This window comes from Delphinapterus leucas, chromosome 10 (genome assembly GCF_059928025.1).
Source record: "Delphinapterus leucas isolate spDelLeu-1000000601 "Yukka" chromosome 10, BTC_Dleu_Yukka2, whole genome shotgun sequence".
Classification (NCBI taxonomy): domain Eukaryota; kingdom Metazoa; phylum Chordata; class Mammalia; order Artiodactyla; family Monodontidae; genus Delphinapterus; species Delphinapterus leucas.
In genome coordinates this window covers 19,623,391-19,647,254 of record NC_143138.1, presented here as the reverse complement: position 1 = coordinate 19,647,254, position 23,864 = coordinate 19,623,391, and the positions used below count along the sequence as shown (strand labels likewise).

General features: G+C 41.6%; 2 protein-coding genes across 3 annotated transcripts in view; one reads left to right on the top strand and one right to left on the bottom strand.

Moving 5' to 3' along the window:
- ACOT13 (acyl-CoA thioesterase 13) overlaps window positions 1-3,415 on the bottom strand; it is a 16,018-nt gene extending 12,603 nt beyond the window's left edge. The window contains exon 1 of the mRNA XM_022562359.3: window positions 2,562-3,415. Coding sequence (XP_022418067.1) covers window positions 2,562-2,642 — 81 coding nt within the window. The 5' untranslated portion in view covers window positions 2,643-3,415. The remainder of the gene's footprint in view (window positions 1-2,561) is intronic.
- On the top strand, window positions 2,945-23,864 carry TDP2 (tyrosyl-DNA phosphodiesterase 2). Of its 2 annotated transcripts, XM_089918418.1 has the most exons (8): window positions 2,945-3,035; window positions 3,306-3,391; window positions 3,552-3,617; window positions 7,841-8,014; window positions 8,965-9,056; window positions 11,058-11,176; window positions 12,721-12,891; window positions 15,502-23,864. In XM_089918418.1, the coding sequence occupies exons 3-8, from the start codon at window positions 3,553-3,555 to the stop codon at window positions 15,781-15,783; spliced, it is 903 nt and encodes a 300-aa protein (XP_089774544.1). In that variant the 5' UTR covers window positions 2,945-3,035; window positions 3,306-3,391; window position 3,552; the 3' UTR covers window positions 15,784-23,864. The 2 variants fall into 2 exon arrangements, with proteins under 2 accessions (XP_089774544.1, XP_022418064.1); XM_022562356.3 differs by lacking the exons at window positions 2,945-3,035; window positions 3,552-3,617 and adding an exon at window positions 3,055-3,219.

The following is a 23,864-nucleotide window of genomic DNA, read 5'->3' as shown; positions in this document are numbered from 1 at the left end:
AGAAGTTCTAATGTATGATCTCATGCACTGACTTGACATCTGTACCATGACTAATTTTGCAATTTGCCTTTTTCAACAGATCATTTTTAGAGGAACAGAAAGTCACCATCATTTATCAGATTCTATATGCCAGGTCAAAACATCTGTCCAAAAAACAAAATCCCCACTGGAATATTATCAGCCAAATTTTCAAATGTTATTCTACTTGATTCATTGATTTTGTGGGAGTGGGTGATGGAGCAGACTTGACACAATAGTACTGTACATCTCACTTGCTTCTTACACCCAGAAACATTATTCCTTCTCACCTTTGCAAAAGCAATGAGGTATAGAGGACAAGTGTGTCTGAGAGACCATATACATCTTTACTCCAATTTAGTTTTAACAATATTCTTGCATTTTAAAATCCTGCACTTAAAAGTGAGCATTTCTTGCCTTGAAAAATCTCTGGTGTCATATTTAAATCACCAAATGGACAATTCTTTGACATAAAATAATTTTGTCAGTCAAGGTCCAGTGAGGCGCAAAAACCATACTAGTTATATTAAGAGACTTTAAAGAATTGTTGGGACTTCCCTGGTGGCACAGTGGTTAAGAATCTGCCTGCCAAAGCAGGGGACACGGGTTCGAGCCCTGGTCCGGGAAGATCCCACATGCCGCGGAGCAACTAAGTCCGTGCGCCACAACTACTGAGTCTGTGCTCTAGAGCCCGCGAGGCACAACTACTGAGCCTGCGTGCCACAACTACTGAAGCCCGCGCGCCTAGAGCCCGTGCTCCGCAACAAGAGAAGCCACTGCCATGAGAAACCCGTGCACCGCAAAACGAAGAGTAGCCCCTGCTCGCCGCAACTAGAGACCCAGTGCAGTCAAAAAATAAACTAATTAATTAAAAAAGAATTATTGGGCTTCCCTGGTGGCGCAGTGGTTGGGAGTCCGCCTGCCGATGCAGGGGACACGGGCTCGTGCCCCTGTACGGGAAGATCCCAACATGCCGCGGAGCGGCTGGGCCCGTGAGCCATGGCCGCTGAGCCTGCACGTCCGGAGCCTGTGCTCCGCAACGGGAGAGGCCACAACGGTGAGAGGCCCGCCTACCGCAAAATAAAAAACAAAAACAAAAAAGAATTATTAACCAGAGATTTAGAGAAAGACCACATTCTGTTCCATGCCAACACATGTAGAAATCGCAAGATTTGAACAACCAACTGAAACTTCAGTGCAAAGACATGGTTTATATATTATAGAGAACAACAAAGTTGCAATTTATCTAGTTTTGACCTAGGACAAAATGAATGATAAGAGGATGGTTTAAGTCAAGTGTTCAAAACCTCAGCACTGTTGACGTTTGGAGTGGGTGATTCTCTGTCGTGGGGATGGGGGAGGGAACCTGTGCAGTGTGGGATGTTCAGCAGCATCCCTGGCCAATAGCCACTAGATGCCAGTCCCACCCCTCCCACCACACTCCAGTTGTGATGATCAAAAATGTCTCCAGACACTGTCAAATGTCCCATGGGGAGCAAAACCACCCTCAAATGAGAACCACTGGTCTAGATCACGTTACCTTAAAATTTATGGTAAAAGAAACCATGTTCACGACTGGATTAATACATCACTAAGCATAAACCTGTACTTTAGCCTGAGCAACTCTTCCCACACGAAAAGTAGACAACTACAAAATCCATTTTTGATAAAATTAACAAATACAGAGCACCTGCTATGATACTGACCTGTGCAGTTAATATGGTAACCACTCGTCACCTGTCAGTATTGAGCACTTGAAACATGGCTAGTATGAATTGAGATGTGCTGTAAGTGTAAAATTCACACGGGATTTCAAAGATTAAGTACAAAAAGTACTCTTTTCTACTGATTACATGTTAAATGTTTTGGATATAATGAGTTACTTAAAATATTTTACTAAAATTAGTTTCACTTCTTTTAAAAATGTTTATAATATTGTAATAACAATTATATAATGTTACAATTATAAAATTATTATTATAAAATACCTCATTCAAAATGGAGTTGGGAAGCCCTGAAGGGGGAACTTTCCCCCACTTACCACTCCTCCCAGCTTACTTTATAAACCCCAGAAGGAAAAAGGAAGATTTTCTCCTCGTCCAGCAACAACCCAGCTGCTGAGAAACCTCCGCAACTCAACCAATGAGACGACCACAGCCCCAGCTCTCCTCTCCTCCAGCGAACTTGTTCAAAACAGCTCCTCTCAACATTCTCTTCTCCTCGCTATAAAAGAACAGTTGAGGACTTGCCTATAGTTGGCCACAGTTTCCATGTCCCAAAGTGCAATTCCTCTGCTATTTTTGCTGGCTAAGCCATTTTGCTGGCTAAACCACTTACGTTTTCGTTTTAAAGACTGACAGATCAATGTAGGCACACCTAGCACATAACTGTGCTCCATTAAAGTAGTAATTATTATTACTAAGGTGAATTTAGGGACGCAGTCCAACAGAATCTAGCCAGAGACAATTTATTCAGCGCTCACCACGAACCAAGCATGGTGCGTTCTTTCCCTTCATTAGAAACCGCGCCTTCGCCTCTAATACCTTTTCCAAACTTCTGTCAAAACCGAGAGCCTTTCCTGAGAACTTTATCGCCTCCAGCAGACTCTTCGCCTTACAGCTCATCGTGGACCGTTCGCCGGCTCCCAGGCCCCACTCAAGAATGATTCTTGGAAGAGCAGGGAAGCCCGGAAATTCGCAAAATAACAAGGACAGAAAGGGCGAAGGGTTTGCAGCCTTCTGGGCCCGCGACGCGCTCCAAGTCCGCACTCGCGTGCACCTGCGGCCACGGTGCAACCGCGGCTCGCGCACTGACGTTCCGCGCCTCGTTGTGACCTCGCGCGCACGCGCTGTTTAGCCCTCGCCAGCCCGGGCCCGCTTTCTTGCTGCGCAGGCGCGCTGTCGTCCGCCGAAAGCGGAGCGCGTTTCCGCACGAGGAGGTTGATGCGCGAGCGCCGGGTCGCTGGGCGCCTGCGCAGAGGCCCAGGCGTCTCCCCGCTCGGCCCGGGTTAGAGGGAGGTGAGCTGGCGGGGATACCATGGAGCAGAAGAGCGGTCCGGACGGTGCACCGGAGGGTGAGCGGGAGGAGGGAGAGCCCGAGGTGAAGAAGCGGAGACTTCTGTGTGTGGAGTTTGCCTCGGTCGCGAGTTGCGACGCCGCCGTGGCTCAGTGCTACCTGGCCGAGAACGACTGGGAGATGGAAGTACGCTTTCGCTGCTTCTCTCTTTCCCGCTCTTTACTTTGGTCCGTGCAGCGCACACGTCCCATCCCTGTGTCTTTGTTTTGCAGAGAGCGCTGGACTCGTACTTCGAACCGGCAGTGGAGGAGAGCGCTTTAAAAAGCCACCTTGAGACCGCCTCTGAGCCCGAGTCCTGGTGAGTGATGAAGGGGCGGGGACGACTCTGGGCGGGGGCAGTTTGTACTGGGTTGCGTTGGGCGTCCTGGGACCTGCAGTCGAGTTGGACGGCCGGGTTTGAGTAGAGGCAAGTCTCGCCTCTGAATAGCCGGAGGCTGAGGGTTTTTGTTGGTGCGTAGGATGGAGACGCATCCCAGCAGCGGAGCTGACGCTTCTCTCCCGAAGTCCAGGCTGTCACTTCGAAGGTACTTTGGAGTCGGGGGGTGGGGAGTGGGGGAATATCTGAAATGTAATTTTTTGACTCCAAGTTTAGGAAATATGTAAGCAAGAGTTTCAAAACAAATGAATGAGGCAAAATCCTCTACTGAGAAATGGTAACTTGGAAGTCTTCTTGCTTCTTATATTGTTGTTATTTATTCTTTGCCGCCCGGCCAGGATAATAGTTTTTATAAACTGCACATCCGCCCCTATTATTCCAGTGCTCCCTCCCCAATTCATGCACTTCTGCTCTTAAAGTCCAGGTGCCTTACAGGTCCCTCCACGGTTTGACCATATTTCTGGATTCGTTTCCTTTCACACTCTCTTTCCTACCTTACAAAACTTTCAGGCATACCAAACTTTCCCTTTCTCCAGTGGGCCATTTTTTCTTGCCTTTCAACTTTTGTAAAGATATTTATCATCTCTGCCTAGAACCCTTTTCTTCCTCCTTCCTTGCTAAGTAACATTTATCTTAAAAGTCCAGCTTAGACATTGTAAGGTCGGATCTTAAGAAACGGCACCGCGAAACAGAGGAAAGCTTCAAGTGAGCTTTATTAGGGAGCGCTCCCGGGCGAGGTTCACTGGTCCGAGAGAAAGGGGCCAGAGAAGTCGCGCCCAGTCCTAGGCGTGGGAGATTTTTACTGGGGTGTAAGGGAGGGGTGGTTTGCTATGCAGGGTGATTCCTTATTTGGTGAAGCTACGGCTGGGCTACGTATTGACTAGCTTACTTTCAGGGGTTTGAGTCTCCCACCCCTCCCCCAACCCCCGTCCTTGGGGCAGGAAGTCGGGGGAGAGTCTCTGTTGATTCTCAGAATACGTGAGAACCCTCTGCCTCAATGCTTCTTCTTCCTGGAACCGGCTGATGCTTCCTCTTCCCCGGGCCAGCTGGCCTTACAGACATGACTTGTCTTCAAGAAGCTTTCCCTGATTTCCCAAGTCTGGGTAAGGTTCTCTCCTCTTAAGTAATTCTATATAGCATCATGCATGACAACTTAATTCATATTATAATCTCTATTTAGTATTTTATATCTCCCACTAGACTACACATTTGGTGAAGACAGTATCTGTGTCATACATTGTTGATTTCCCAAAGTCTCATACAATATTTGGCATGTAATAAGCTCTCAATAAGTATGAATCGAATATATAAAGTTCTCCCAGCTGTATGGGCAGCCTCTACAGTTAACTGTTCATAGTAGATACTCTTTTCTCCCTGTGATCTTTTCAGCTGCACTGTCTTTTAAATGTGATAAGATCATTTCTTTAGGCTCCTTTCTCCGTCTGCCAGGCCTGTTGTTGGGGAATTGTCTACCCATTCATAGTGACATATCTCTGGCTCCCATGTTGTATTAGCTAGAGCCAGTTAGATTAGTAGGTGTTCACCTAGCCCGTGCTGGCCAGTCAGATCCTCTCTCCTGGGATTAGGACCAAGAGTGTTTAGTGAATCTTCCTGTCAAGCTGGGACTGTACATGTTAACTCAGTACCTGTGGGGGACCCATACCCATACTCTTTTGTGCATGGGGAAGCTGAGAATGCTAGTCTGCAGAGAGAGAGTGAAACCAAGGGACGCTGAGTAGGATTGAGAGAGAGCCTTGATCGAACTTCCATAGGCATAGCTGTGTTCCTGTACTTGGCTCTGGGACACGATTGTTTCCTTGTGAATCCTTTTGTTTTACTCAGACTAGCCTGTGTTGGTGTCTGTTAGTTGTATCCTAAATTGTAGTCAGTAAAGAAATTGGAACAAAGGAGGTGGAGTCCCTGAAATCGTCCCTCAAAAAAAGAGTGGGTGGAGCTGAGTAATGGTGGGGTAGAGGACCATTAGGAGTCCCCTAGCCCAGAATCATGAATTGGCAGAAAACAAGCAAAGTGATGGATGAGGCTGTGGTCTGTTGTCTCTTGGAACTCAGATCAAATGCCAGTGAGAGTGAGGCTTTATCTATAGCATAGAATAAGAATCCACACTGATATAAATACATTTGTCCAGGAGTGAAGGGAACACTTTCCCTCACAGTAGAATTCCAACTACCAAATGTTGAAGGCATGTGAGAGTTAGAAAAAAAATTACCATTTGGGAACTATCTTGGTAGTAATTATCTCAGACAGGAATCATCAATGGACACTAAAACTAAGGGACTTGCCTGGTGGCGCAGTGGTTAAGAATCTGCGTGCCAATGCAGGGGACACGGGTTTGATCCCTGGTCCGGGAAGATCCCACATCCCACCGAGCACCTAATCCCCTGCACCACAACTATTGAGCCTGCTTGCTGCAACTACTGAGCCCATGTGCTGCAACTACTGAAGCCCGCACGCCTAGAGCCCGTGCTCCACAACAAGAGAAGCCATTGCAGTGAGAAGCCCACGCGCCACAACAAAGAGTAGCCCCTGCTCTCCGCAACTAGAGAAAGCCCGCACGCAGCAATGAAGACCCAATGCAGCCAAAAAAAAAAACAAAAACAAAAACTAATAGGTAAAAGTTGATGAGAAACAAGACATTTACATAGTCTCAAAGTACCTACCCGCAAAATACTTATTACATGGGGGGAAATCATAACTGTGCAGTGGAGAAACCAAGGGATCAAAGTTAACGTGACCAGTACTGGAGACAAATCCAGTACTGTTGGATCAGGCCTCCTGACCTGATGCACTGAGGAGGACACCCTATCACTTCTGTGTGATTCCTGCCAAAAAATGCACATCCTCAGAAAACATCAGACAAACCCAACCTGAAGGACATTCTACAAAATAAATGGCCTGTATTCTTCAAAAACATCAAGGTCAGGAGAGACAAAGACGGAAGAACTATTCTGGATCAAAGGAGCTTGAAAGAAATTCATGCCATCTCAATGCAACATGTGATCCTGGATTAGGACATTACTGGCACAATTGGCAAAGTTTGAATAGATCTTTAAATTATATAATAACATTGTATCAATGATAATTTTCTGATTTTTGATAATTGTACTAGGGTATGTATGTATGTCCTTATTTTTAGGAAATGCATTCAAAAGTATTTATGCAAATGTTTCAGAATAAAAAGAGTAAAGCAAGTAAATGTAAAGTAAAACGTTAACATTTATCTGGATGAGTGTTGAGTAGAATTCTTTTTACTGTTTTCTAAGAGTCTAAAATTATTTCAAAAAAAGTTTAAAAGTTAACTAGACTTATCATGGTGATCATTTTGCAGTGTATACAAATATTTAATCATTATATTGTGTACTTGAAACTAGTATAACATTATCTGTTAATTATACCTCAATAAAAAAAATTTTTCAGGAGTTCCCTGGCAGTCCAGTGATTAGGACTTGGCGCTTTCACTGCTGTGGCCCGGGTTCACTTCCTGGTTGGGGAACTAAGATCCCAAAAGCTGCGTGGCGTGGGCAAAAAAGTTTTTTTAATTAAAAAATAAAAATTTTTTAAAGAAGTTAAAAATTGGCATTACATTTATTAAAATTATAAATACAAAACCCTAGTTCTTAAATTTATGTATATTTTATAAATGCTTAGCCGTTGCCTTTTAATAATGTTTGTCCCTCCACTCAAATGTCTGGGCCTTGGTGGGAAAGGTGGGGTCAGGCAGACCTGTGGGCTGGAGCCCATACACATGGTCTCTCCAGCATGATAGTCTCAGAGTAGTCAGATTTCTCATGTAGCAGCTCAGGGTTCTTGTTGGGCAGAGTGTTCCAAAAGGCTTGAGTGAAAGCTACAAGGCTTCTTATGGCCAAGCCTCAGAAATCCCAGAATAATCCTTCTCACTATATTCTATTGGTCAAGCAAGTCACTAAGGTCCAGATTCAAGGGGAAGGGTATTAGTTGGACTTCACCTCTCAGTGAGGGGAACAACAAAGAATTGTAGCCATTATTTATCTGGCACAATGAGATCTTATTTCGAATGTGATTTAAAGTGAATCCAGATAAATGTGGAAATCTTACATTACTCAGTCTGATTTGGGGTCATAATTTATCAAATCATTTTAGTGACCTATGTCATTGAGGGATATTGAGTTGGTTCTAAGTGAGCAGACATTTGGATAACACAGAATCTATTTTTCCTCACTCATCAGACTCTTGCTCTTCTATAGGCAGATACTTTTAGGACTCTTAAAGTTTATTTACCTGTAGAATGAGGGCTAGAGAGAGTCACAAAATAATTTTTAAATTAATCAGTTTATAGATTATTTGCAAAGTTGTGTTTCATTCTTATCTTGCCAGTGTTGACCTAACCAAGGAAGAAACAAGTGATTCCACTAGTTCTAAAACCAGCACATCTGAAAATGTTCAGCAAGAAGATGGCAGCATGTTCTCTTTTATTACCTGGAATATTGATGGATTGGACCTAAACAATCTGCCAGAGAGGGCTCGAGGGGTGTGTTCCTATTTAACTTTGTAAGTATTATTACATCTGTGTCATGGTAATGTGATAACGTGTCTTACCTGCCTACAAGGAGGGTAACAGTTCAAGGTTATGGGCTTTGGAATCGGTCCTGACTTCAGAGTCCGGCTGTCAGAGGAAACATCTGAAGGAATTGGGAATGACTGCCTCTGGGAGCAGGATTGTGGCTTGGGATACAGAGGGAACGCTAATTTTTGTTCATAGCCTTCTAGTACTATTTTATTTACTAAACTGTGTGTATAATTATTACTATGAAAAGAAAATTACCAAAAGGATCCGTATCTGCCACACACTAGCTCTGTGACCTTGTGGAACCATTTGTAAACCACTTCAGTTCTCCAGAGCTCAGTTTTCTTCATCATGGATAATAACTGTTTCAAGAGGATTGAAGAAAATAACACTTAAAGCATCTGTTAAGAGTGAGGACCGGGGCTTCCCTGGTGGCGCAGTGGTTGAGAGTCCGCCTGCCGATGCCGGGGACACGGATTCGTGCCCCGGACCGGGAAGATCCCACATACCGCGAGCGGCTGGGCCCGTGAGCCATGGCCGCTGAGCCTGCATGTCCGGATCTTGTGCTCCGCAACGGGAGAGGCCACAACAGTGAGAGGCCCGCGCACCACAAAAAAAAAAAAAAAAAAGAGTGAGGACCATTGTAGGCTCTTAATATTATTGGTTTCTAGTGTCAATGATTCCTGTTCTTCTAACTTTGAAGGGTTGTCATGTATATGTTTTTTTTTAATTTTATCTTTACAGTATTATTTGTTAAATAGCACAGGTCTTTCTCATTTTATAGTTATCAAAGGTCAGCATAAATATTGAATATTAGGTGTCCTAGAGGACTATAATTTTGTGTTTCTTTTATGCTGTGGCATTTTCCTAATCTAGGTAGCTGCAAATGAAATGGTATACCTCATATTTTTCATAAATTGATGTGTTTAATTAGGTACAGCCCAGATGTGGTATTTCTACAGGAAGTTATTCCCCCATATTCTGCCTACCTAAAGAAGAAAGCAAGTAGTTATGAGATTATTACAGGTAACAGTTTTCCTGTTATTTAACTTGTCTTTTTCTTTGAAAAACAAGGAGAGAGAGAAACCAAAGTTAGACAATTGGAACATAGACAGGAAAAAGCACAAATAAAGTAAGTTTGAGAAAAAGAAGTCAGACACAGGATACTAAAAGAATCATAGGAGAATATTACATATGTGGAAAAATGGTTGAAATGGATGATTTTTCAGGAAAATATAAATTGCCGAAATTTGAGACACTAAGTAGCTTTTTGGTGAAATCAAATTGTTAGAAAATGTTTAAGTGTGGTGATTGCACTGTGGTTATGCTTTTTCAAAGTCTTTATTAATTTCTTTTTATTTATTTTGTTCTTTTTCTACCTTTTTGCCCTGAATATTTTAGTTTTTGATTTTTCATCTATTTTGTTTTTACTAAGTGCATTTTAATATACCACTTTGGCTTCATTTCGTGACTTTTGGCTAAATCTCATGTTTTCTTTGACTTTCACTTTTACCTAGTGTATGATTTTAATTTACTTTTTAATCCAAAATTGCTGAAGAGAGGGTTCTCTCTATCCGCCTTTCTCTCTCTCTCTCTCTCTTTGCGGGACAACTTTTCTGCATTCTCTTGGGGATTCCTTTTGCCTGTCTTCTGTTTTGGTTATCTTGTTTTTCTGAATCCCATGCTTTCTTCCTTGATTTACTTCCTCATTTTATTGGAGCACATTCTCTGGTCACTTTCTAAGAAGTAGCACATGGGGAGTGAAGTTTTTGAATCCCAGCCTATTTGGAAATGCCAATGTTTTATTCTCATAGTTCCTTGATAGTTTGGCTGGACAAAGATTTCTAGGTAGAAAGTCGTTTTCCCACAGAATTTTGAAGGCATGATTTCAGTGCTTCCTAGTTTCCATTATTGATGATTAGAAGTCTGATGCCATTCTAATTCTTGATCTTTCTTCCCCCCCTTCCCGCTCTGGAAGCTTTGAGGCTCTTCTTTTTTTTTTTTTTTTTTTTGCAGTATGTGGGCCTCTCACTGTTGCGGCCTCTCCCGTCGTGGAGCACAGGCTCCGGACGTGCAGGCTCAACAGCCACGGCTCACGGGCCCAGCCGCTCCACGGCATGTGGGATCTTCCCAGACCGGGGCACGAACCCACGCCCCCGCCTTGGCAGGCGGACTCCCAACCACTGCGCCACCAAGGAAGCCCAAGGCTCTTCTTTTTAACTCCAGTGTTTTGGGGGTCTTTTTTTCATTTATTATGCCAAACACTTGGTAGGACCTTTCAATCTGGAGGTTTGTGACCTTCAGTTCTGGAAAATTCTTTTTTCTGTCTCTCTCTTCTTTCCTCCCTCCCTCTCCCTCCTTCTCCTTTCTCTCCCTCTCCTCCTCCTTTCCACCTGCTGGACTCTCCACCTGCCATCCTTCTAGTCTGCTGCCCTCCTCCCTGCCCCTCCCTTTCCCATTCTTCTCCTTTCTCTTCCTGTTCCTCTTTTCCTGGTTCCCCTCTGTTCTGATAAACCAGTGACCACTGCTCCACCTACTTTGTTCTCTGAAAAACTTGGAAGCTTTCATTCATTGCCCCTCCATTTTCTGTTTCTTCTTGCAAGTTTATACCTTTCTAAATTTTTTATTCACTTACTGTGATTTTTCTGGTGCTTCCCGAGTGAAAAGTAACTGCATGTCAAGTTGCCTCAGTTTAAGTCTCATCTACTCTGCCTTTCAGAAATTTTTCAAATTTTTATGTTTGGTATTGGCACTGTTAACTGTTTTGGACACTTATGTAAATGCATTTTTATTTTTGTATTTCTTCCATACTTCCAGTTACACTTTTATATTTCTTCCATACTTACAGTTACAGAGGGACTTGGTTGACCATCTTCAACTATTTTGAAATAATAGTTTACTTTTAAGATTTATATCCATTTAAATATCTATACCTGCTTGTTACAAAATTTTCAGTAGGGGAGCTTGGGATAAACTGCAGATACCCCTGATCTCTCAGCCTAAATTCTTTTCCGCACGCATTTGAAGGTCATGAAGAAGGATATTTCACAGCTATAATGTTGAAGAAATCGAGATTGAAATTTAAAAGCCAAGAGATTATTCCTTTTCCAAATACAAAAATGATGAGAAACCTTTTGTGTGTGCATGTAAGTAATTTTTTTAAATTGACTGGTTTTTTAAAAAAAAGAATGAACTTTTTTTCATAGTTCCATGATGGGGTCCTTTTTAAGAAACCATTGTCTTTAGAAAAATATTTACTCCTCACTTATAGGTTCTTTTAAATTGTCTTAAAGAACTTTATAAATTAAATTTTTACATACATTTCAAATATAAACAAATTGTAAAAATAAAATCCTTGATTCATTAGATGTTTTCTTAATGTATAAGAGTTTGCTAACATTCCACAGTTGCTTCCTAAAGTAGTTTTTTTTTCAATTTTTAAATTTTTATTAAATGCACTGTACTTGGTACTGTGTTGTACTCTGTGAGTCTTACAAAAATGAGTTAAATAGATCTTGGTCTCATAGAGCTCATAGATTAGCAGGGGAGAGACTGTATGTATAGTACCTAAAAGAAACGAAAGGCATAAATGCCATGGGAGAGGTATAGTGATGTGCCATGGAAGTTTAGAGAAAGGAAAGATGATTTTCAGCTGCATTGTTCAGTGAAAGTTTCATGTTGGAAGTTGTGTTTGAATTGGGCCCTGAAAAATATGTAAAATGTAGACATTAAGAACAGTGCAGGGCTTCCCTGGTGGCGCAGTGGTTGAGAGTCTGCCTGCTGATGCAGGGGACACGGGCTCATGCCCCAGTCCGGGAAGATCCCACATGCCTCGGAGCAGCTAGGCCTGTGAGCCATGGCCGCTGAGCCTGCACGTCTGGAGCCTGTACTCCGCAATGGGAGAGGCCACAACAGTGAGAGGCCCGTGTACCGCAAAAAAAAAAAAAGAACAGTGCAGGTGGCAGAACCACCATGAGCAAACATTTGCAAATTGTACATAGCAGGGTATGTATATATGAAAGAGGGCATGTGTAGCTATAAACGAGCCTTCTATTCAGTTGGATGTAGAGGGCACAGAGGGGGTAGTGTGACGACAGGTTGGTAAAGCAGGTTGGATCCAGGTTATAGGAGATCATGGATGCCCAATGTGAAGGAATTTGAACTGGACTCTGCAGGCAATTAGTTTAAATAATGAGAGATCTTACATTGTCGGTATCTTAATTGCAAATGGTAAGTGATTCTCATTCATTCATTTAACTGACATTATTTTGAGTTACCTATGTGCCAGGCTCTCGGTAACATAGTAATAAATAAAAGAGCCATCTTTGCTTTCAAATGACTCAGGGCTTTGTAGGAGAGAGATAATTGTGCTGCAGTTCGATCTAGGGGACTTTATAAACAGTCTACACAGCGTGCTGTAGGAGGATAGGAGAGGGAGCCACTGATGCCTGGGATGCTGGGGAAGGGCTCCCAGTGGAGTTGACATTCGAGGGAGGTTTTGAAGTATTAGTGGGTACTTGCTCAGTATTCTTTGACCTTTAAGGATAAGCACGGTGCTGGTTATATAGTTTCAGTCTAGTAAATATTGATATATACCAATCAGTTGAATAATTACTGATTCTGTTTAAAAAGTTCAGTGTTAATTGTTAGTGGATCATTTTAACAACTCTAATTATTTATCTTGTTGCAGGTGAGTGTGTCAGGAAATGAACTTTGCCTTATGACTTCTCATTTGGAGAGCACCAGAGGGCATGCTAAGGAACGAATGAATCAGTTGAAAATGGTTTTAAAGAAAATGCAAGAGGCTCCAGAGTCAGCTACAGTTATATTTGCAGGAGATACAAATTTAAGGGATCAAGAAGTGAGTGATGAAGTCATTTCAGTGTTTATGGGCAGATTATTGCTGTGGAAACTAATTTAGGTTTCTTTTGACTAAAGCTATTAAAACTAGGACTTTGATGTGTTCATAATGTATAAGTGCAGGTGCAATTCAGCAAATGATTATTTAGCCTGTGCTACTTGCCTAGCACAGGGGAAGCAGAGGCAGAAGGAGCTGTTACATTATTGGGTGAAAACATATATATGGTATATGAAACAGACAACACAAAACAATATATATTGATTAACAAGAGGGGTTTAGAGAAAATACTGATTAGAAGAATTTAGAAAAGTTCATTTATTTGCAGTTTCTTAGTTGTAAGGTAAGAAGAACAGAAAGATTTGACCAACATAGTTGTCCCTAACTCTTTTCCTTCTGGATTTTCTGTTTTCAACCTTTTTTACCTTCATGACATTGGATTTGGCAGTGATTTCTTGGATACGACACCAAAAGCACAGACAACAAAAGAAAAAATAGATAAGGTAGACTTAATCAAAATTAAAAACTGTTGTGCATCAAAGGGTATTATCCATGGAGTGAAAGGGCAACCCGTGGAATGGTAGAAAATATTCGCAAATCATATATCTGATGAGATACTCAGAATATTCAGAATATACAAAGACCTCCTACAATTAAAAAAAAAAACACACAGAAAAAAATAACCTCATTAAAAACTGGGCAGGGGACTTCCCTGGTGGTCAAGTGGTTAAGAATCTGCCTTCCAATGCAGGGGACACAGGTTCCATCCCTGGCTGGGGAACTAAGATCCCACATGCAGCAGGGCAACTAAGCCCACACGCCGCAACTACTGAGCCCATGTGCTGTGGAGCCCACACACCACAGCTAGAGAGCCCGTACGCCACAACTACAGTGCCCACGTGCCACAGCTTTGGAGCCCACGTGCTCTGGAGCCCATGCACCACAACTAGAGAGAAGCCAGCACGCCGCAATGAAAGATCCCATGTGCCACAACTAAGACCCGACACAGCCAAAAATAAATAAATACAATTTAAAGTTATTTCTTTTCTTTTTTTTTTTTTTGCGGTACGCAGGCCTCTCACTGTTGTGGCCTCTCCCGTTGCGGAGCACAGGCTCCGGACGCGCAGGCTCAGCGGCCGTGGCTCATGGGCCTAGCCGCTCCGCGGCATGTGGGATCTTCCCGGACCGGGGCACGAACCCGTGTCCCCTGCATCGGCAGGCAGACTCTTAACCACTGCACCACCAGGGAAGCCCTGAATACAATTTAAAAAGGAAAAAAATGGGCAAAAGATTTAGACATTTCTCGAAAGAAGATATACAAATGGCCAGTAAGTTCATGAAAAGATGTTTAACATCATTAGCCGTGAGAGAAATGCACATCAAAACCATGATGAGATACCACTTCACATCTATTAGTATGACTATTATAAAAAAACAACAGAAAATAACAAGTGTTGGCAAGGTTTTGGAGAAATTGGAACCCTTGTGCACCGCTTCTGGGAATGTAAAATGGTGCAGCTGCTGTGGAACATGGTGTAAGGATTCCTCCAAAAATTAAACAGACTTTCCATATGATCCAGCAAGTCCACTTCTGGGTGGATACAAGCAAGCAAAAGCAGAGCCTCAAAGAGATAGTTGTACACTTGTGTTGGTAGCATTATTCACAGTAGCTAAAATATGGAAGCAACCTAAGTGTAAGTGTCCATTGACAGATGAATAAACAAAATGCATATATTGATACATGAAATAGAATATTATTCAGCCTTAAAAAGGAAGGCAATATTGACACATGCTATAACGTGAATGAACCCTGAAGACATTATGCTAAGTGAAATAAGCCAGTAACAAAAGGACAGATGTTCATGATTCCTCTTATATGAGTTTCCTAAAGTAGTCAAATTCATACAGACCGGAAGGAGAATGGTGGTTGCCAGGGGCTGGGGGGAGGGTGGAATGGGGAGTTCGTGTTTAATGGGTAGAGTTTCAGTTTGGGACATTGAAAAGGTTCTGGAGCTGGATGGTGGTGATGCTTGCACAATCATGTGAATGTACTTAATGCCACTGAGCTGTAATGATAAGGTCGTAAATTTTATGTATACTTTACCACGCTAAAAGAAATATTTTAATCCTAGAGTGTGAATGGGAGGAAAAGTTAATGTTGTTAGTAAATTTCAAATAAAACTGAAGGCATTTGACATTATTGGATCATATAAATGGTATACTCAATTTATAGATTAGAGTAACAGTTTTGCCTTCTTTACACTTAATGTTCATTTTTTTAAAACTACTAATAGCAATAACTGAGACCATGGATTTTCAGTCTTCTGAGTTTTATCTGACTCCCAAAGTTAGGAAGCTACTTGTGGCAGAAGAGAGAAGGGGCAGATTTCAGACTTCTCTGTCTCTCTTGATATTTTTATATTACCTACTTATTATCATGCAGTAAAATAATTTTATAATATATCTAGTTGTATCTAGTTTTGCATTTGTGCATTAATAAATAATCTGTGGCATTCTGATTTGAAAAGTTGCACTTAGATGTGGTAACGGTAAAGACCTTTTTAATATAAGGGAAAAAAGACTGAAAAGAGTTTTCTTTCTTTTTCTTTTTAGGTTTCCAAATGTGGTGGTTTACCCAACAACATTTTGGATGTCTGGGAGTTTTTGGGCAAACCTAAGCATTGCCAGTATACATGGGATACACAGATGAACTCTAATCTTGGAATAGCTGCTACTTGTAAGCTTCGTTTTGATCGAATATTTTTTAGAGCAGCAGCAGAAGGCGGCCACATTATTCCCCGAAGTTTGGACCTCCTTGGGTTGGAAAAACTGGACTGTGGTAGATTTCCTAGTGATCACTGGGGTCTTCTGTGCACCTTAGATGTAATATTGTGAACTGCTTTTCAAATATGAGTTTTAAATGTTCTGAGCAATTTTTTTCTGTGTTTTTGCAAATATAATTGCTACCTGTCTGGAAAGGTAGTTTAATATGGAGGAATTAATATACTGGATCATTGTAACAAAAGAAAAAACGACTGTGATTTTATTTTGTGGATTGTGTCCTCAGATTTCAGAACTAAATCTTAGTGTTTATTTAAACGAAAGCATACCTGTGTTCGGAACATGAGGCCTCTTAATGAAAGGTCACAAAGGCTATCTTGTAATAGTGCTCACAGCTGCTGGCTAGATCTGCATTTAAATAGATTGCAGCTGTCCTACATCAGACTTTTTGTCAGCTAACAGTGCCTAATTGGTAAGCTAGAAATGAACTCATGATTTAAAATCCCTTAATTTTTAAAAATTCATGTTTGTAGTTATGTTACCAACAGAGGCAAAGTTAGGCTTGATAATGATTAAAGTCAGTTTTATAGAGGCATTGGACTTTTTTTCTAAGAGAAAAATGTGTAAAAAGAATTAGCCTTTTAGTTTTGCTACTTGTAAAACTGAATTTTTTTCAAGACATGAATGAGGAACACTTCTACATGTGCTTTAAGGAAACATTTTTTTCCCCCAAAAGAGAATGTACTTTAAATAAAGTATTCTGCTTGTTTATAGTTTGTTTCAGTATGTTTTTGTGCTCATGTTGAGATTGAAGTTTTTACCTGCTTCCTGTTTCTGGCTCCACTGCTACTGTTGCACCTTTGTGTGGAAGAAAACAGCTTTCCACGTTGCTTCTCACTCTGCCAAGTATTGCCAAGAATATATTGACTTCCTCAGTATATAAAAATGAAAGCTGGCGGTAATAATTAGAATGAGAAGTGGCAGAAACTTATTTTCATCAGAGGTGTCAAAATTAACAACTAAAACACCTAAAAAAAGACAAGCTGGGGCTTCCCTAGTGGTGCAGTGGTTGAGAGTCCGCCTGCCGATGCAGGGGACGCGGGTTCGTGCCCCGGTCCGGGAAGATCCCACATGCCGCGGAGCGGCTAGGCCAGTGAGCCATGGCTGCTGAGCCTGCGTGTCCGGAGCCTGTGCTCCGCAACGGGAGAGGCCACAACAGTGAGAGGCCCGCGTACCGCAAAAAAAAAAGACAAGCTGAATTTATATATAACATATGCTTTGTCATATTGGAAAAGTTTTATATGTTAATCATAATTTTAATCATTTAAAATGAGTATTAATGCTAATATTTTAGCATGTATTATGGAAGCAATAGTTCATTTTTGTGGGAAAAGGATATTTTTGGCATAAATTGCTTATTCACTTGGAAGCATAATTAAGTTAGAACTCTACCACACTTCAAATTACAAAAAAGAAAAAATCTAGATGAGTGAAAGGCTAAATATAAAAATTAAAATATGTAGTAGTGTGTATTAGATTAAATAATTATCAAATTGTTTTAAAAGTGGAAGGAGTATCATTTTATGGCTCAGCATCCAAGTGAAATACCTTCCCACTTACTCCTTATAGTGACAAAATCTAAGAAACAAGTTATAAGTGAATAGGAACAAAACTACTTTTGGTCTGCTTTCGATGGGCAATAGTTCTCAAATAATGCAAGAATTAAGAAACTACTAATATGCAGTATCGTGAACTTTTTACTTTGAATCTCAAGTTTTCTCAGTATAGTAGCTTTGTGTACCTTACCCCCCTTGGTGAAATTCCAACTCAGAATGTTATATATCAATATGCTAAGCACCATCTTTGCCACTGATACGGAATGTACTTGAATCTTGCTAGGCCTGTTTCTCCCACCTTCAAAAAAAGATAGTTCCTTGTCTTTTCTTTTTTTTTTTTGTTCCTTGTCTTTTATTGTGCAGTTTAGTAAGAACACATGTCCCAACCAACAACATACAAAAAGCAGACGAAGTCAGAAAAGCTGTACTAAAAATACATCATTTTATCCTTAGTATTTACTATAGTGTCTGGCATGTAGCAGGAGCTCAATAAATGCTGAAATGAAATGAGACAGTGCCCTCACATTTGTGTCCTAGGGAGGCAGACTAACATTTTCATAAGTCAGTACCAAAATAGATATTATATGTATCAAAATAGGTATTCATTGTAATGGCTCTGAGTTTAGAAGTCTAGGCTAAGCTTATATATATGTATATATGTAAAGACTTTAAGCCCATGTATTAATGACTTAATTTTTATTTAAAGACTCCTGGGAACGGGCTTGTTGTCTGAGTACATCAGATTTATTGATGTGGTGAGAAAGGTCACTCTGGGGGTACAGTGGAATGCCACTGGTGAGAAGAGAAAGGATGGAAGTGTCTCATAAGGTTTGGGTTCCCTTTGAAGGAGGGTCTTAGAATCAGATTGGTACTGTTGCTTACTCTTTCAGAGGCAGGTTAGGAGAAGCAGGGACTAACTATGGACTGGGTGCTGTAATGAGGCAAGGAGAATTCAGCAGTGGGGTATCACAAGTTACGGATGAAAATAGCAAAGCAAAGGGGGCGTCTGTGGTAGGAAAGCAGTAGTCATTCAAAGAGGGGGTTGTTATGTCATTTTACAGCTGCTGCACGACTTTGGGGGAAATATTTCCTGTTAATTTTGCTTCTGGCTTAATCTGTGCCTGTCCTCCCAGCCCGATAATTGGCAGGGTTGCCTTTTTCTTTTTAGTCCAAACTGATTTTGACTCTTTCAGTCCCAAGCAGTTTTTATTCTTTTTTTTTTTTTTGTGGTACGCGGGCCTCTCACTGTTGTGGCCTCTCCCACTGTCAGTGGCCTCAACCACTGCGCCACCAGGGAAGCCCAGTTTTTATTCTTTAAACGTGCATTTTCTTTTAATCCCCACAATCATCCTAAAGGAATGCTATTACCATCTCTATTTTATAACTGACAAAACAGGTTTAGCAAGTAACTCATCCAAGGCCCAGCCATAGCCAGGGAGTAGCTTAGTAGGGGCTTGTTCATCAGGTCTAAGCACTGTACTGTAGTCATGGGGATGTGCAAGGAATGCCCTGGCTTCCTTTTGAGCCCTATGTTACCATACCTAGATGCATGGATCTTTCTTACAAGAAAACAGTATAAATACAAGGAAGAGTCTTCCACATGAGTTTTCTATTGTTCAGATGATCACCTTCCCATAGATGCAAATGTAATCTAAATACTTTGGGCACCTTGTTAACCTATAAAGCGTGGGGTTGACCTGGGCCCCTCCTAACACCTGTTTCCATCCTCATTGAGAAAGCAACACGTGCTCAAAACAAAGTAGGGCCTAAAGAGGCTACCGCTGGAGGAGTGGGACTTGTGCGTGTGGGGTGAATTTGCTTCGGGGGAGACATTTGCAAAGGGTTTTTGACCCAAGTAGTGTGCTCGCGCCTCCCTAGAGCCACCCTGGCCCGCGGCATTTGGAAGAGGCACTCATCCCCCAAGCCGTTTAGGACCACGGTGTCCGTCAAAGTGTTGGTGAAGGAAAGGGGGTGGGGCATGCAGGCCGCCCTGCTGCCCGAAAGCCTTCTGCTTGGTCGCCTGCGGGGTGGGAGTCCGTCGCCTGGGTACCCTTTAGAGCCCAAGCTGGGAGTCGGGAGCTAGGCAAGAAGGACTGCTGCCCGCCCATCCCTGGGGGCGCGTGTGCGCGTGCGCGCGCGTCGCCGTGGTAACGGCGCAGCGGAAAGGCGCTGAATCACGGGCGCGCGCTTTCCCAGCTCTAGCAGAAGCTGATGCGGGGGGCGGGCGGTGGTGTCCTCCTTGTTGCATCCTGACTAGACCGGGGCTGACCCCGGCGGGCCTGGCTGGCCTGGCGCAGAGGAGCGGTGGCCAGGATCTCTGTCACTCCTGGAGGTAAGAGCGCAGCAGTAGCCTCATCCTGTCTCCGGTTTGGGCAAGAGTCTGTCCTCGGGGGCTATATCCTGGGGAAGAGAAAGCTAGGGTTTGGCTTGGATGGGGCGGTACCTCCTCCCTGACAACAGATGCGCGTGCCAGTGTGTAAAAGTGTGTGTGTGTGTCTGTGTGTGTGTAGGGCCGGGAGACGAAGAAGAAGAGGAGCAGGTGGGACGGCAGGTGATGCTCCTAGCCAGCTGCTCCGAATGGGGCTAGCTTTAGTGCGGCCAGCAGCGCCTCGATGCAGTATCCCACTTCGCAACCCGTCTGGCGATTGATGGGAAGGGAGGGCAGCAAGTAGGCAGGTTATGCCAAAGAAAAATAAAATCAAGAGGCCCTGAGTTAGGAGGTGACTTTCTTAAGGTTCTTCTGAACATCTAGGAAAGGGCTTTTCTTGATTGCTGCACCGATTGTTTCTTAGTAGGGTGGAGTCGAGGAAATTTGCATCTTTCCCCAATCTCATGAATTGAATTTCTTAGACCTGTAGAATCGGTTTTCTTTAAACTTCGTTTGGTAATATATATGTGATCTTTGCTATTATTTGCTAGATTCATTTTGTCTCTGTATCTTACCATAATCTGAAGCTTGAAACCTTTGAATGGCTTTTTTTCTCTTTCCCTTTGAACTTCCTCCACAGAATGGATATGAATCACGATATTATTAATCAAGAGCATAAACCTCAGATTATGAAAGTCATCATTCTTTCGATCATTCATTCTCTTAAGTATATGGAGAGAGAAAAGAATATGATATACCCACTCATATCCATTTTTATCGTTAGATTTCTCATCTAAATATTTTTGTTTGTGGGTTAAATGTTAGTGGTTTTTCCAGCGCTTAAATAGAAAAATTGAATGATATTTTTGATGATAATAATAGAAAAAGTAAATTTTAGACAACTCCCCCCCAAAAAGAACAAGAATTTTTGTTAGTGTTTATTTCTTTATTCCTGAAATGCATGTTCAATGTCCATATGTTTCAAATTGTTTATTATAAGAAGAACAAAATCATTGAGACTCCCGAGATGAGGCCAAATATAAAATTTTATTTTATGCTTATCATTTTACATAATTTTTCGTACAGATGATTAAATCTGGAAATGTCAGTTCAGCTGTAGACTTAGGCGTCATACAGAAACCTGAATTCCTCTGTAATTTGAAAAAGAAAAATATAATTATATATCAAGACTTCTTAGAGCCACAGGTGATAGAAAGATTCATCACACCTTTGCCATATAAAATGCCAAGTCAGGGAATTAATTTCCTTTCAGAATAACAAAAATAATTCAGCCAAACTCTTTAGGTATTAAAAATAGTCAAAAGAGAGCTTCAGTAATTTATTAATGTACAAGAATGGATTTGCTGTTAAATTTTCTTGACTTAATTTTTTTTCTAGCCAGACAGATAAGCAGCATTCTCTTTAAATAAATCTGTAGGACCAGGCGTGACTGTTTCTGGGGCCGTGATGTATTAATAGATTGCCAGGTCAGATGGCCTGGGTTTGGTCATGGCTCTGCCACTTAATGCCTGTGTCACATTTGGCAAATTCCTTAATTCCTCTTAGCCTCAGTTTTTTCATCTGTAAAATAGGGATAATAATAGGACCAACTTAATGAAATTCCTATAAGAACTAAATGAAACAATATGTATAAGAGCTCTTTGCTCATTGCCTGGTATGCAACTAACTTCAATAAAAGTTAGTTGTTATTGTTATTCTTTTTTTAAAATAAATTTATTTATTTATTGGCTGCATTTGGTCTTCATTGCTGCAGGGGCTACTCTTCGTTCCCGTGGGCAGGCTTCTCATTGCAGTGGCTTCTCTTATTGAGGAGCACGGGCTCTAGGCGCGTGCACTTCAGTAGTTGTGGCACGCGGGCTCAGCAGTTGTGTCTCGTGGGCTCTAGAGCGCAGGCTCAGTAGTTGTGGTGCACGGGCTTAGTTGCTCCACAGCATGTGGGATCTTCCCGGAACAGGGATGGAACCTGTGTCCTCTGAATTGGCAGGCGGATTCTTAACCACTGCGCCACCAGAGAAGTCCCATTATTGTTATTCTTGACGTAAGTTTTCTTTTCAGGAAATATTTTCTATGTCTTCAAAATAATTTCTCACTAAAAATACAATTATTTTGATGTGACCAAAACTTGTTCTGGTTTGTAATGTCAAATCATCATAAAATGCATAAATTTTTCCTTGCAGCATCTTTGCAACAACAATAATAAATATAATAATTACAATCTTAGAGACACGTCAATTCCAGGTAATTATATTTGATACCCTAAGGAAGGAGCTTTGCTTTAGTAGGCCTGGAATAATTGCTGGGTTATTGTTTTATTTGTTTTTTAAAATCTGTATTTTTAGATACTATTTATGTGAATTCCATAGTGAGAAACTTTCTTATTTATTTCTATTAAGCAGTAAATATGGTTGGACCAAAATAACATCTATTTTTGCATCATTTGACAGAGTCTTTTAACCAGAGGTGTTTGAATTTCAAAGTAAGTCTTCTTAAATGATGCACAGGTAGATAAAGATATGGTATTGGAGTTTTAACTCGAATCCCTTCCAAATAACCTTGGTAGAATATGTTACCTGTTGGAAAGTGTTACTATGTCCAACCTGCTGTGCATTCTTTTCCTTAAGTTCAAATAAGCAAGGGATTCTAGTAAACATCTGTTTAAGCAATGTAGCTAGGGTAACAGGATAACTCCGACCTCAAAATGAATTTTCAAAGTTGGTTTTATTGCATGCTGTAATGTAAAGCACCAGAATTATTAAGTATCGAGGGCAAATTAACTCCAGTGTTGCCACCTACAAATTTTACTACACTTTTTAAAAAAATTAATTAATTTATTTATTTTTGGCTGCGTTGGGTCTTCATTGCTGTGTGCGGGCTTTCTCTAGTTGCAGCGAGCGGGGGCTACTCTTTGTTGTGGTGCGTGGGCTTCTCATTGCGGTGGCTTCTCTTGTTGTGGAGCATGGGCTCTAGGCACACGGGCTTCAGTAGTTGTGGCTTGCGGGCTCTAGAGCGCAGGCTTAGTAGTTGTGGCGCACCAGCTTAGTTGCTCCATGGCATGTGGGATCTTCCTGGACCAGGGCTCGAGCCTGTGTGCCCTGCATTGGCAGGCAGATTCTTAACCACTGCGCCACCAGGGAAGCCCCGCCACCTGCAAATTTTAAATGTTACAGTGTGTAGAATGTTTTCTTATGTGGTGGTGGGGAAGTAGGGCTTGCTCCTCTCTAGGATAACAATCCTGTTATTCTAACATTGTGATTATCAGCATATCTTACCTTTTTTTTTTCTCTATCCTCATTAAAATGAAGTGTAGGATGTCTTCTTGTCAATATAACATAGTTGCCTGTCTTCAGAATTTTTTCAAAAGGATCTCTTAAGATGACTTATCTTCAATAAAATTATTGGCTTTACCATCTCTCTCAGTATATGTGTACTTATCAGGAGGTTGAAATATTTTATTAATTTAGTATCTTCAGCCTCCTTGTCTTAAAGCTTCAAGACATTCAAATTCTAGGTGCCAAATGCTCAACACTTCATTGCTGTGTGGGAAAAGCTTCTTTCCAGACACACAAGTGTTTAGGAGTATGCTACTAGCAGCTAACTAGTCTTCCCTCGTTTATATCAGGCTTTCCTAACTACTCCTATGCAGCACCTGCTCCTCCCCAAATCAGGAGAAACTTTTTCTGACCTCATTTTACTAGACCTCTTCCACCCAGTTGACCATTCTCACTTTCTTGAAACGAGAACCTCTCTTGGTTCACAAGTTCCATCCTTCAGTCCCCTCCTGGGGTTACTCTCTAAAGCAGATATATGAACATGTCACACCTCTGCTTCAAATGTCATGTCCATCAGTGGATGAATGGATAAACAAAATGTGGTCCTTACATACAATGGAATATCATTCAATCTGGAAAAGGAAGGACATTGTAACACATGCTACAACATGAATGAATCTTGAAGATGTTATGCTAAGTGACATAAGCCAAATAGAAAAGGACAGTATTGTATGACTCCACTTATATGAAGCATCTAGAACAGTCAAACTCATAAAGATAGAAAGTAGAATAGTGATTACCAGGAACTGCCAGAGCAGGTAATGTTATGGTTCAGTGGGTACAGAGTTTCAGTTTGGAATGATGAAAAGTTCTGGAGATAAACAGTGGTGGTGATGGTTGTGCAAGAATGAATGTACTGAA